This window comes from Chondrus crispus, genomic scaffold (genome assembly GCF_000350225.1).
Source record: "Chondrus crispus Stackhouse genomic scaffold, scaffold_284, whole genome shotgun sequence".
NCBI classification, from domain to species: Eukaryota; Rhodophyta; class Florideophyceae; order Gigartinales; family Gigartinaceae; genus Chondrus; species Chondrus crispus.
This window is the reverse complement of record NW_005179166.1, coordinates 18,884-33,929: the sequence shown is the minus strand read 5'-3', so window position 1 is coordinate 33,929 and position 15,046 is coordinate 18,884. Positions and strand designations below refer to the sequence as shown.

At 49.7% G+C, this 15,046-nt stretch overlaps 1 protein-coding gene across 1 annotated transcript; it reads left to right on the top strand.

Annotated features, from left to right (window-relative positions):
- Window positions 1–13,392: 13,392 nt before the first annotated feature.
- CHC_T00005317001 (hypothetical protein) lies at window positions 13,393–13,908 on the top strand. Its single transcript, XM_005716854.1, has one exon. The coding sequence runs from the start codon at window positions 13,393–13,395 to the stop codon at window positions 13,906–13,908; it is 516 nt and encodes a 171-aa protein (XP_005716911.1).
- Window positions 13,909–15,046: the final 1,138 nt, after the last annotated feature.

The following is a 15,046-nucleotide window of genomic DNA, read 5'->3' as shown; positions in this document are numbered from 1 at the left end:
GAGCTATCTTCAACCACTGCTACAAAACAAAATCTAAAGCGCATGTATGTGAGAAACGCTGTTATGAAATATTATCGCCGGCCGGATCGAGGGAAGAGACTATCAAAGTACAGCTCACACAAACGGGTTACGGCGAAGGACGGTTGCTGCTCTTTATGTTCTTTTAATTTCATGGTCAAATTCAATGGGAAAATGTTTAAGAAAAAAGGCGGTGCTCGGATGCGGCAGTGGTCCTCCATGTGCCTGCAACAGATATGAAATTCGTGCCGGGAACATTGGCACAGCTTGGTGACTCTGAAAAGAGCAACTATGTCTTCATCACAACGCGCGGCCTTTGGGCATAGAATTAAGTCTCAGAATGGTATGGTTAGAGAGCAACGAGCCTTTTCGCACTGCAAAAAGAGATGTAGTAATGTTGTGAGCGCAGTTTTGTTTAATTTACTGTGTAGAGCAACTCTCTGGCAGTTAGACGAGCTTGATGTGGAATGAAACAAAGAAAGCCCCGAACCTACCTTCAAACGTATGTCATTTTCTTTCATAGAATGAGTGAAGCGTAAATTTGGCGACGTGAAGCCTGTCCAAAGTGTCTGCAATATTGCCTCGCACTAGAGTCCGAAAATGCCGCTTGGAGGGAAGCACTGTTTTTGCCCATACTGACAGGAATAGTTGGTTGGTAACAGGGGATATGTGAAGGGAAAGGGCCCGGAGCAGTTCGGTGTTGTGGAGGGATGTATCTGTGAGGGATGTGAGGGGATGAGTAAGGATTGTGAGGGGCTGAGTGAGGGTCGTGAGGGGCAGGGTGAGGATCGTGAGACGAGACGGTGCACGAAGTCTCACGCAGGGATTGGGTGATTCATAGAAATCACACAAATTTCACTCTGTCTCGGTGTGAGCGAAATCCTCGCACTGGGTACACGGGGGTAAGGATAAACGACTGACGGTTAGAGGAAGAGAAACACAATTTCTCAGACTGCTCAAGGAGTAAAGTAAAAATTGTAATGCACCGATAGTACCGCTACTCTCCCCGATAGCCACTGTAGCGCAGTTGCCTTCGCTGCACCACGGTCTGTGTGGCCAGCCACAGGCACACAGTCCACAACAACAGAGAATCGTATTCGGGGTTCGTAATTGGTCAATGAGCGCGTTTGCGGAGGACAGCTTAGGGAGGAAAGAGTCTTTTGGTCACTTGGTGTGGCCCAGAGCGGAGGTGACGGTTCAGAGGCGGGTCCGAGGAGACGGCTCGGAGTGCTGGCGAGCAGCTTGGCCAGTTGCGTTCTGGGCAAGTGCGGTGACGGTGTTCGAAGTTCGTCGTTGTCTGCCTTCCCAACAGTAGTTGAGTCGGCCTTTATATACTGTATTGACACGAAATCATCTACTAGCCTTCTGGGTTCCATGAACCCATATAAGGTGTATCAAGGATGCTACTATAGACGTATGGATAACCAGTGTCTCATAAACGGAGTTATCAATCAGATGCGTAGGTCGATGAGCGACAGCGTGCAACGTCTGGTAGACACTAGTGTCAATCGGACCATTGACCTCATATGAGGACATTACTCCACCAATTTTTTCTTGACTTCCGCTTCCTCGACAAGAAAGAAAAAGATACCCGTGCCGCCGTACTTGACTTTTGACTTGGTACCAGAAAGAACTTTGCGAGAATTATTTGTTCTTCTTGGTTGTTTTAGATATGCCTGGAAAAGAAGCTTTTTTAAACCACCTTAAAACCGCATGTAAAAACTTCGAAACCAAATAGGCCAGTTTAAAAAGGCAGCTTGGTACTTAAGCTGCATTATATTCTTAAGCTTTCTGCGTATTCAAAGCTGCTCTCCTGGTGTTCTGCAAGATGCTATCCCCGAAAACAAGCTCGTTATGGAAATAGTGCTCAAGGTAGCTTTTTGAATGTTCAATTTAATTTATATATTTTTGCAAAAAAAGAGATGTCCTCATATGAGGACAAGCGCCGGTCGGATAGAACTACAGCATCCCAGAGGTGGTTCGGCCTCTGCTTGGCAGGGGTGATTATTCAGGGGTGACCGGCCGTCCTCCAGATGATGGCGGTATCTCGCATTCATCGGCTATGTCGGTTGTTGACCTACTACAGTATTTATCAGTATCAGTGATGATCGTGGAATATCGATCAAGCATACGAAAGAGAACGGGGTGGGGGAACGCTACGGGGTGCATCACGTGTGCAAGTGAAGGAGAGTGTTATCGTTGCAAGCACGGGACGCTGTACAGCCCATGATTGAGGTAATAAGCAACAACGGTACAGTACGTAGCTCGTTCCATGCAGGGGTCGAAAAATCAACCTTGTCATCTTAGCCCTGTGCGCCTAAAGTTACGATTGTTAGGCACTTTACGTTTGTGCCGTTTTTTGGTTGACATGCTTCGAGACGTAACGTTATGTCGATAAGGCACGCTCGAAACGTGGCTTCATATCGACACTCGATAATTTTCCGGCAGTAGTAGACTGATCGTAGATGTGCCACGTACTGTCTACCGCCGGTGTTTTCGACCGAACTTAGCCTACTGCATTTCATCGATACCTGAAAACATTCATCGCGCCGGCGATATAAGTGGCAGAGTGCCTACCACCCTGTTCGTGACATACCCAATTGTCTCTTCCATCTATCTATCGCCCAAATCTCCTTTATTTCGAGAACACTGTCCTCTGCTCGTGCTCGATGAACGCCGAGCCTCTGTTGAGGCCAGAATGAGCCAAATCTTGCGCGAATTGTCGGTGGAAACCACCGAGCCAACACCGTGCAATTGGCGGTCGAAGCAAATTTCTTGGAGTTCAGACCCCCTCATATCCCCTGAAAACAGCGGTATTTTACATAGTGCTACCAGAAGAAATCTGTTTGAGGACGAGTCCGATGACGTCATCGAGCCGTCTCTTCCAACTATGTAACAAAACGTTTCAGGGGTCCCTGCTGCATTACATTATCCGGAAAGACAGCCAGACTCCTATGACATTAATGAAACGGAAACGGCTTTATGCCCAGAGCAATTGTGCAGTCCTAAAGTTGCTCCTATGGAGCAAGAGACCGCGTCGTCGCGAGATTCTCTCGTTCTCACGCAGGCCGTGCCATCCACCCCTGCTTTAATATTAAATTACGGTGATTCATTGGATGCTTCTGACGCTCCATTCTCCCAGGAGAACCAAGACCTTTTGCAAGCATATTCTCCGACTGCCATGGACTCCTCCCCAGATGCTAGCTCGAGCTCTGAACTTGAGCTACAAGTCTACGATGATGAGCTGAGGCAGCTGCGTCCTCTTTCAGCCTTCGTCTCGTCATCTGCTACTGTACAGATCCCAGCGCAGGCCGTTTCTGAGTATATGCATTCTGGTCTTTTCTACGATGCGGACGACGAGCGGTGGGTCCCATTCAGGGCGGTAAACGGTGAAATGGATGCTGCCTATGCTGAAACTGACGTCAAAAACGAAGATACTGCTGATCGTCAGGCACAGGACCAGGAAGGGGGCTTAGAGAATTGGAATTATGTGTCACCGTATGCTGCCGTCGAGGTTTCACTGGATGATGTTCACGATGTTTTGTACCGTCCGTTCATAATCGAAGGGGAGGAAATGTTGCGGCGTGTAGAGGAAGACGTGATGACACGGCGCCTTGTTGAATTGCAAAGCTCCTTACAACATGTTGAGACTGATAGTGTGGCGGAGGCATCGGTAATTAGTTTCGGGGCTTCGATGACGCGTTTGGAAGCTGTCAAAACGTTTCTTCCAGACAGTTTGCTAGAGAAACTTGCAGCAGGAGCCAACCAATCCCTTCGTCTACGACAAAAGCGCCCCACATCCGCTCATGAATTGCTCGGGCTCATCATTTCACATGGGCTTTGTGCCAGTTATGATGAGTCCCCGCGGACCGTTTGCAGTCCGGACGAAGCGGAACACTTTCTTCAGATGGGAATCTCGGCTCAACGCTACAAGGACGTCTGGTCTTCATTAAGTGGCACGAGGGCGCATCGTTCCGTTGTCGACTACTCAAGTACACGATGGTGCCGGACTAACAATCGATCCACTGCCTTCATATTGGAGATTGAGCAAGAAGTCGCAGCCTGCCATCGTCGGTTGCTGTATGTTCCAGGACCTACTGTTTTGTCGCTCGATGACGACCATTTACGGATGTCATCAAGAGCTGTGACCACACTCACTAGCCTCCAACAACATAATAACCCCAAGAAAGGGGTAGGTCCGGTCGGCAACGCTTTATGCTCGGCACTGCACCCAGTTTTCTTTGCCTGCCATTTCACGTGGGTTGGCGAGCGTCTTCTAGATATTTGGCAGCGACTCATACAGCTACTCCAAGGAGCGGCGACAGCCGGTTCCCTGCTAACTATGACTGACGCTATTGTAGCGGCAGACAGAGGTTACAATTCCAGTGAAGTGTTGACGTTCTTGTCGCGTGTGTTGGGTATCAGTCTTATCGGCACTCATAAGAGATACCTTTCCTGCCCCTTTGTGTTCGGAGACGGGGCAATTAGGGTCCGACACAAAGGGATGGTTGTATCGGAACGTGGTTTTCGTGCGGTTAACAATGCACGTCTGAAAGAGGGTGTCAGGAGCAGTCATGGACGGCAGGTGGAAGCCGTGATTTACAGAGAGAGTTGTTCTGGAAGAATAGCATCGATGATAGTGAACAACCCGAGGTTATTCAAATCTAGAGGATTCAAAGTTGTACCACATGATCGCTTCCGCGGTAGCGTGGATAAGTTAGAGGATATCGTAGATAGACAAACGAATTACGACCGATTGCAAGGTAAGAGATGGGCCATGGAACCTCATCGTGCAAGCAGCTCACTGAACCGTCGGCGAATGTGCGTGGAAAAATGTGCTTAACCGGGTGGTCATGCTCACCTTTTACCAAAACAAAGATCCGGTATGGTTTCTACTAAGGGCGTTCAAGTTCACTTCGCGTACAGCTCACAGTTGTCTAGAAGCCGTGGCATCTAATTACGAGAGTCATCTTGATGGTCTTAGCTGCTTGTTATCCGGGCATCGAGTGTCATTTGCCAGTAATCCACTCCCAGTGGACACAACAGCATGTTTACAGTATACACGCCTGCGGCATGAAGCAGTTGTTAATGTGCTGGGCGTTGCAAAAAGGTGTGCGCCATCGGAGATGGACTCTGTATCAGTATGTACCACTGTGCTTGGGATGTCCAAGTCTCGAATTGCGTCTGAGAGACGAGCTGCCCTCATGATTCTACTAGAAAAATTGGACCGGGTCCCAGAAACGGATGGTAGGCTGCTAAAGCGACATTTGGTTGTAACATTGTTGAAGGCTCAAGAAGATTTGCGAGAAGGCATACTTGTCGTGCCTGATGAAACACCACAGGACACGGCCCAGGAGGAGAGCAATTTCGAAAAATCTCAGAAGCTCGTACGGACGCTTCAAGAAGCGTCGTTGAACGACTGTGTAATGCACCCTGTTGTCACGACAGCCGGCATGAAATAAGGTACAATGAATGAGTTGTATGTACTTCAGGCCCTTCCGTCACACTTCGAGTCTACGGACGTTGTTTATGCAAAGAACAGGCCTGAGAACTCCTCTCTACAAGAACTTGACTATGTTCGCCATAACAACCGCAAGCCGAGGATAGATTACATCCAATGTACTGGCCTGGTTTGCAGTACTAGCAGTGCAATGCTGGCAGATAGTCCAGATGCTCTTTGTGCCGTACGTCTTAACAAAGATGAAGAAGACTTGTACTGTGCAGCGGTAGAAGTCAAAACTATGACTGCCATGAGGACAATAGAAGAAGAAAAATGTATAGCAGTCAAATACGCTGCACTCTCTATCATAACGGACATCGGTTCAGATGCGAACAGCCTTTCTCTATTCAAAGAGCTTGTACCAAGCTCGGCGTACAGGGCACAATGTCTCCACCATGCCTCTGTACTAGGGGTGCGGCATGTCATTTACGTGGTTGCCAACGGAGGCCGAGAGGCAACGGGAGGCATAATTTATGCATGTGTGTTGGGGTTTAAGGACTCACTTAGGCACCACTACACGTGGTGTTTAGACTCAATCCACTCATCCGCTTTTCTATGGGTTGGTCTATCTGCGGAGGAGATTCCTCGAGAGCACGATGACATGCTTAAAACATCTCATGCCTCGGACCTCTGCAGCTTCGCCTCATACTATTCTCTAAGTCTAGGTATTCTGAAACTGATTGAGAAACGGCGGCTTCCCCTTCCTCCAGCACGCATGATGAAATTAACACCTGCGGTTTATTTGAATTTTGTGAAAGGGGGGTGGATGTGGTTTCTCGAATACTTAAAAACATTGGCGAGGACTAACACGTCAGAGAATCCAGTTGTAAGCATCGTAGCTCGGCTTTTAACAATGCAGGTGAACAATGGTGCCGTCATCTACCGGCTTTCTATTGCAAAACAAAAAGGGTACATCTCAAAAGACGAAAACGTTGCGGTCACGAAAGGGTATACAAACCTCAGACATTGTATATCAGAATGTGATACATTTGGCCGCTTTGCTCGGGATTTAGCAAAGGAATGGATGAAGTCAATTGGAAGTTCTTCACATTCGTTTGGATCAGAAAGGAATGAAATTGGGACTTCTATAAAGCCGAAGTTTGCAAGAAATGCAGCCGAGAGATTCAATATCGGCAGTGCAAAGCAACTACGTCTAAATGATAACATGGGACATGAAATTGTGGCAGCCCAAAGAGCTTACTGTGTCCTTTGTACATGTAACTTCACTAAAAGGGTTCATGGAAAAGCCAAAAGCAGTGAAAATGGGTCTCACAGGACTCAATGGTGTAGAACATGTTTAGAACCTATTTGCGAGAAGTGTTGGTCTAGTTGGCACTCTCTGGAAACATTGAAGCGCAGAAAGCCAACTGATGAAGAAATGCAGTCGTTTGAAGCAAGGTTTAGTAGAAGTACTAGACGAAGAGTGACATAAACGTAATTTTGAACTGTATGTGGGCGGAGGGAGAGCAGCGGGGAAGGCTGTGCGCGAAGGTCGAGGAGGTATTCAGTGAGATGCCCGGAGCGGTGAACGTTGATGGACGGAAGGGCGCTGCACGTTGTGGCGGCGATTCGAAGAAACTGTTACATGCCTGCTGTCGCGTTTTGGCGGCGATTAGAAGAAACTATTACATGCCTGCTGTCGGTGAGACCGGGTTTTCCCCTGCCGTAAGGGAAGAATTTTTTATCGCATGCGATATACAACATGTGTTTACCTTAATACGTACCTTGTCGTATACATTACATCTCATTGTACAACAGCACCGAGACCTCTCCAGCAAACGCCTCCATCACGGCATCCGGCATCATATACCGAGCAGCCCCCTTTCCCACCCAGCGCGCTGCCTCGTCTACGGCTGCCTCAAAGTCGTCGTTCGGGGCTTCGTACACGCGCTGCTGCGTCGTCAGCCGTGAGCGCAGCTCGTCCAGGTAGGCCGCCGCCTCGCCGGCAAGGGAATATGCTGATAGCGTTTGGGAGCGTAGCACAGGGATCGGGTGGCAGTGGCAGATATGTGAATGTGGGGAAGGAGCGCATGTGGAGGACGGATATTCTACAGAAAGGGGAGAGATAGGGGATAGTGCGTAGGATCGTGTACAGCTGAGTGTAGGTAGAGGGTGTAATAGGGGCGAGGAAGAGAGGACGCGAGCCTTGAGAGAGGAGGGTGCCTTGAAAACCGGGTATGAAGATGAGGGAATGAAAGATAGGAGACGGGGAAGACGTGGCGGAGGGGGTCGGACATGGTTGGAAAGAAGCGTAGTTTGAGGAGCTTGCGAAAGGCTTGCTTTGTCAGTGCCGGGCGGGGGGTTGGGCGGTGGAGGTGAGCACGAGGGTTGCCAAGATGGCGGGTACAAGGGCCAGGTTGGGATGCGGTGGGATCATGTTTTCGAAGCGTCCATATCGGAGCAATGACCGGCTTCTTTCCCGGGGATGAAGCGGGTGGATAGAATCATGCGGATGGATGCGGGGCGGGTGGATGGAGATGGAAGAGGTTTGGAGGGAGCTGCGGGGCGCGGGTGTGAAGGGTCTGTTAAAGAATAGGTTCGCGGGCGGGAGCGGACACATTTGAGACAGAACGAGACTGTCTCTCATAGTGCGGTTGGGCATCTCAGGTCACTAGATATTCTCGGCAAATGCGACCTTCGTGCGCAAAGACTGACAAAAAGCACAAAGACTCAGTCATTACCGAAAACGGCAGATTCCTACACACATATGAAGAAATTTGGAATTTATTTCAGCACTTGTTATGAGAGGGTGTGTACCCCTTTTGTACTTGTTGATTACAGTAATACTGCACGAATACTCATGTCCTACTGTAGCGCGGAATCGTAACGATCGATGTCCCTATCAAGAGCATACAGCTCCAGACCAAGACGGCGGCGGCGCTTCGCAAGATATTTCTCCTGCGCACGCCTCCTTTTCATGACAGTCTCCTCCCCAATCGCATACTGTCGGTTTTTTATCTAGTTATGACGGTCCAAATCAGCAGCCCGCAGCGGATGCCACTTGATATGAAGATTGGTAAGACTGATACACATCCTAAAAATCTTATCATAGCTCTTTTCCGCCCACCTGTACTTGCTTGATAGGATATTCCAATTTGTGCACAGTCTCCCAAAAAAATTCTCCACAATAATACGATCTGAAGAAATCTTCTTGTTTTGCGCCTCATCATGTATCGACAAGTGTCCATTAATTGTCTTGCGTCTCCGAATAACGGACCGTAAAAATTCAGCTGATCCTTGATAGCCTTTGTCAGCCAGTAGACGCCAGCTATTATCATACTTGTCACACAGAATTCAAACATCAGCAATGTCCAGTTCACCGTCTTTCTTGCTCATAGCGTCGGTATGAAACTCCTCCATCTTTCTCATAATATCAATGTCAGCCACTGATCCTGGATAATGATCGGAACATCCAATTGCCAGACCGTTTGGCAGAACCGATACCTCCACCTTGTAACAATAAGCTTATGTTTACCGTTGAAATACCTTTTACCTTCCTACATAGTTCCACTTGGCCTATACGCTTGCTGAAAAGTGACGTCAGTGGCATAGTGGCAAAATTTAAACGTCTTGAACGTTTACTGCCGTTCAATCATCCTCTTCATAGTCCACGATTCGCCCAGATTTAGAACCAGAGCTTCATAAAGTTCCTCGTTAATGACGTCGATAAATTTCATAACGGTGCGCTCGAATGTAGAACCGCTTACTCCGAAGAGCCTTCCTAGGTAGTCCCACTGTCCGCCGTGCTTGAGTGCTGTTAGCACGAACATTAACACATCTTTGCCACTAAATTTTGACTTCCGTCCTCGACCGACGTTCCAAGACTTTTTAACATAATCTTGTAGCAGAAGCCACAGTTTACCAAATTCATTTACATCAAAATTTGTCATTTGGATGAATGCCGCAGAACCTCCCGTGTTATAAAATTTATCAAACAGAGGGGAGCTGGAGGCACATTTCTCGTCTGAGTCTTCTTTTATGGCGTCGATGTCATATTCATCTATGATTGCCTTGCGCTCAACTGCGGCGTCGGCGAGTAGCCTCAAGGCATTGTTTGCGTCAATGTTCTCTGCGAAAGCATCATTTGCAGAAGTAACACGAGCCCCTGAACGGTTGGGGGATCTCGGCATATTGAAGAGAGGAACTGTGAAACGGAAGGCACTTGACCAGGGTGCTGGTAAGTGTTTGCTCGATAGGTGTGTAATTGCTATGTGAATTGAGTACAGTATGTATCTTGATTGTGGTTGTCACTGTCAGAGTCGCGATCAGGAAAATAGATCCTGCGCAGTCATCCGCTCCGAGACGTCTGGCCCTGGCCCTGTCTCATTTTTGCCCCTGGTGTTGCGTCCATGACTCAGCTCGCCTGGTATGCCGTGTTGTAGCGCATTTTTATTCATTTAAATATCATTGGTGCGCCACTGCCAACAGTGGACGAAGCATGATGGAATCGCTACGGGAAATACCTGTCACTGTAAGTCCAGTTCTGCTTGTGACCACGTCTTTCCAAAACTTGAACGGACGTTTATAGTTTCGCCTAAAATTTCCGCAAACGTTTTGGCAATGATTTGTCGATTCTTTTCGGTTTTGTGGAAAAGTGGCTCAGTTGGAAGACATCATTACAGCTAATCGAGCTGTTTACAAATTGCTTACGTATGGAAAAGGTCCTCGAGGTGATGATCGGGTGCTCGCACCAGCTGTCCAGAATTGAAGGTCTTTGTGCTCGCACGAGCACAAAGACCTTCAATTCTGGACTTCGAAAGCGCGTGAGTCTCTCTTAGATTATCTGAGTGAAGTGGATGGGCCGGTAACACCCACAGAAACGGCGGCATATTTGGAAGACAAGTAGTGGTGGGGCACGGACGTTGAGGCTCTTTTCTTTCCCCCGGAAGACAAAGACAATTCACTGGAAGCGCATCCAAGTAAACAAACGAACAGTTAGGTGGTATAGAATCGTTTGGAGCTGGTAGAGTGGAAACAGCGGTCTCGTTAGGGATTATGAGACTCGGTCATAAAAAATCCTATAGCGACCGCTGGACACGCCTGCCGAGATGATGATCTCGTTGTAGTGGTGATCCATAAGAGGCCGCTGGGTGCCCGGGAAGAGGGCAAAGCACCTGGAAATATTGGTTTTGATGTCCTCTGTGGCGGCGCCCTTGTATGAAGCTAGGATGACTTTCCTACTGCCCATCATAATTTCTATACGATGCTTGTCACAGTCATTGTCCGAAGCGCTCGCATCGGCTCCAGCCTTTTCCGTGAGAGGCGGCGGCGTCCCCGAGCGCTGCAGCCGCGGCTGCTTCTGCTGCTGCTGAGCAGCGTCGATACGATCTCGAGAGCTTTGCTGATACTCTTGCACGCATAAACATAATACACAATCCCAACACACAATCCCCACAACCAACCACTCCCAGGCCCCACCCCCTACGCCCGCCTCTGACCTGACCCAGTGCTCTCTTTCAATTATTGCACCCACTTACGTATTATCCCGCCCTGTCCGCCATCCTCCCGACATTAACGCTGCCCACTCTCACTAGCTTCCCGCTCCTCCTCGTCCCATCCCTGCGTCTCTTTGACTGTCTCCCCGCCTTCCCTGACACCCCTTCTCAACAGCTGCCTCGCTATTGTAGAAATCGAACTCAGATAATATGGTGTACACTTCCGACAATTACCGACTGTACCCCAGTAATCATTTTTGAGTCTTGAGCACACATTTGGAGATGCCAGCAATGCTCAATTCTTTGATTTTGCTCAGTATTATTAGGCAAATCTAAAATTGCCAATATAATTCCACCAATTGCAGGTATAAGTACCACAAGAATTCGCGCTCCCGCAGCAAATGGCTCTTGACGGTTTTCCAATTGAGGGGGTCCACTTGGACTGAGAGGGTTGTCGCGACGTGCATTGCTGTTGTTAATTCCCCGGAGTTTTTGGTAGGGGTCGCTGCATACGCTGTAAGACGGTTCTGAGACGACTAAATAAAGTTATCTTTTGCCGCACGCGACGCAAACAAACCCTGAGACTCTAGCTCCACGTGCGCTGTAACTCTACCAACACAGCCAATTAAAATTCAGGGTGCAAATGTTCTGTGCAAAATCATTCCTGCTGTGTCGATACGCAGTAAAATCACACGTACCGGCACCCTCAGTGCCCTTCTAGAGAGTATGCCTCTATTTCAAATCATGCTGTAGCCTCCATTTTTTACATACATCTGGCGAAGTTTAACCTCTCTCGAGTCATTTAAAAAGTCAAACGTATGGCTGCACATGTTTTTTTTCTGTGCAATCCGTCACGCATTGATACGCAGACTTAAAGCAGCTCTCTCGATTCAATTGTTTATCTAGCTTTGCCATTCCCGAACCACTTCCCATTATTCAAATGTCAGTCCTCTGGTGTTCCAGTCCTACTGATGCAGTTAAGCCAGTCGCATCCTCTCCTTTCTCTCACCCTGTTACCGGCATAGGCTTCCAGAAGCCCAACGGATTCATCAGAATTGCGACCTGATTCTGCACATGCGTTCACATCTACGCGCAGAAACAAACCACGTAGAGCCGACGGACGCTTCAGGGCATCCAAAATTGATGCCACGCGCCGAGATCCGCGAGCGTCGCATCGTCTTGCCAGAAACCGCCGATATCGCGCGCAACGCCGAAACGCGCAAGAGGAGTACTTTTCAGGTTACGTGGGAGTTTTTTCGTTCCGGGAGAGCAACGCGATTTCATTCCTTTCTCGTCGCGCAGTGGTCCATTTGTGGAGGGTTTTGAAGACATAATTAAGGACAAGTACTTGCTTGGTAGGAATGAACGCTCTACGACCCTCCAGAAAACCTACGAAATCCAAGGACTTCTCGGAAATTCCACTCAACTTGTAAGAATTTGCACGTGTGATGCGGCGACTCCGGATGCATGCAAATCTCGAGTGAAAGTCTACCGCTACAGAAGATTTCCCTGTTTAACGCGGACAAACTCGGAAATGAATCCCCTCATCGAGTGGCTGAAGCGGTTGAGTGGCCTTGGTGTGCTCTCATTTTCATGGCGGGAGTCGCTCTCAGTCTGTGTCGAAGCAATTAAAAAGTACAAATATCTGTCGAACAAGGAGGCAGGCTACGTTGGTTTCCCATTGGAAAGTAGTCAGCAGCTGTTGACGGGATCGTCGGAACGTGCACACGTAGTCGTGCGTACGCAAGATGTCGGCGGGGCATTGCAGCGCCAAGGTGTCGAAGGTGAGAACGGTAAGCATGTGGAACCGCTTCGCAACGGAAGCAGCGCTGTAAATTATGTAGGTATAGAAGGGTCTAGGGATCCTCCGATTCATATTCGAGAAAGTGGCGATGGGGCTCTGACGAGTAGCGGTGCATTGGAGGTCGTCAGCACAAGTACAGGTACCACTCTTCGGTCAGAGTCGTTATCTCACAATTTGCTACTTCGAGGACCAAATGACGACATGCTACGGTTTATGATGCACTACTTGGAGTTGTCATACTGTGATGACGTCTTCCTGGTGCTCTGTATGTTATTCGACGAGCGCCTCGATTCGAAGTTCCAGTTTGTCGTTGGGGCATTTAGAGAGAAATACAAAAATGGGCAAGTGGTTGCTCCACTTTTGGTCAAGAATATTATGGCCTATGCACACGCGAAAGCGTTCGACACGAATGCAGGGCATGATCATTCAGAAATGGAGAGGAGTCTGAAGCGTACCAGGGATCAGATAGCAACGGTTCGTAGTTTATATGGCCTAAAGTCGTACGAAGAAATGCGTTGGGTGGATCCCGACCAGAACTGAAATAAACAGTCACAACACACAATGCCCATTTCGTGCATGCTCTGCAGGGAAACGAAGGCCTCGGAGATAATACTGGTCGCCTGGCTCTCCGTCACATGCTCGTGGTCGAAGCAAACGAAGGAAAACTGGTCACCGCCCTCGTAAAAATTGGTGACCAAGTAGAGGCAGCTCAGCATCTGGAAGGCGATCCTCATCTGAGCCATAAACGGCTTGCCCTTGACAAGGCCAAGGTGAGCCTCTCACTGAAGGCACTCTTGAAATGCAGTCGGTCCCTAAACGCCAAACTCTTATTCACGACCTCGCCACATATGCCTCCAAGTGTACTGCAACGATGCCCAGTCCCCATCCATTCCGCATATCAGTGCCCCGATCTCCACCCTCCTCCCACCGATCCACCATGTCAGAGTCGTAGCACCCGCCGTCCGCGCGGTGGGTGCTCTGCTCGCCGCACCACGCCAGGCGCCCGTCGCAGGGCTCAGTCGAAGCCGTGGCGCGACGTGCGCACAGAGTACGACCAGAGCTATTTCTTGGGCTCGGGCAACTCTTGCCTCAACCGCACCGTCACCAACCAGGTCTGCCCCTCCTTCTTCGTCTTCGACAACGACTGTTAAGGGCCTGTCTTTCGACAACCCGCCCGGCTCCGAGCGCCCGCCTCGCGCGTCAGCGGGAGCAGCCGGACCGGCGCAGCCGCGCGGACTACCACGAACGCACGGGCGCCATTTCGCGTCGACTGCTGTGCCCGTCTTGACCACTGAAACCGCAATGCTGGAACCGGTACTAGAGAGTGGTGTAGTATAATCACCCCTAACGACGAGGGGGGTGAGTACTGACAGTTCGGAAAGACCCCGATCGGCGGGAAGACAGAAGCACGGCCAACCCACGGTACCGAGCACGGGCTCGAGGTAGCGGTGGTAGAGCGGGATCGGGGAGGACGCGCGCACGCGCGAGCGGTTGTACGCCTCGACGCCCCGGAGCGGTACTGGGTGACGATCCAGTACCGACGGGCGGAGGCGGAGCCGGCTCGTGGACGTGCTACGCGCGTCGTCAACCCGCGCGCGGTGCTACTCCTAGGTAAAACGGACGGAAGTACCTAAACGTAAGCGGGCGGACCAAGGTGAAGGATCCTTGACAAGTCCGTGCTTGTCGTCCTCCACCGCCGGCGGTCCGCCCATATTAATGTACATTGTAGTCTATCATAACTCTACAGTACTGCCGGTCTACCGAAACTGTAACGCTGTCAGCCGGCGGGGCTGACAGTCTACGTGTAGTACGCGTCTCGTACACGTGGAGGACACGTGTGTGCGGGCATGGCTGTAAGGCTCGTTGCCTTACTGTCCCTGATCCAATCCTAATCTAATTTCCGTTTGGGGTTATACCACAAGTGGCGCCTGTGGCAAAACACGTCTCGAGACAGAGCCCTGTGGTGCATAGATCCCTATATTAGGGATGCAGCATACCCCCGGGATAGCTTTCACGTGAGCATGAGCCAGGAAGACCATTTTCTTCAATCTTTCTACAAGAAGGCCTTTCGCCGGGAGAGGTTGCAATAGCTTTGGAATCCACGCGCTCGCTCTCGCCTCTCTTTCTTTCAATGGACAGAGCATCAAACTTATTTCATTCTTCGTTGCAGTGTGCTACCTTCGGTTATAGGGCCACAGCGACTAGTAACGCAGGAGCTGGCATCATTGGCTCACATGAGCAAATGATGCCAGCTCCCGTCTTAAGATCGCAGAGCATCACAGAAACACG

What these genes read in the sequence shown, in the direction of transcription:
- CHC_T00005317001 (XM_005716854.1), top strand. Translation starts at nt 13,393, where the DNA reads ATGCTCGTGGTCGAAGCAAACGAAGGAAAACTGGTCACCGCCCTCGTA.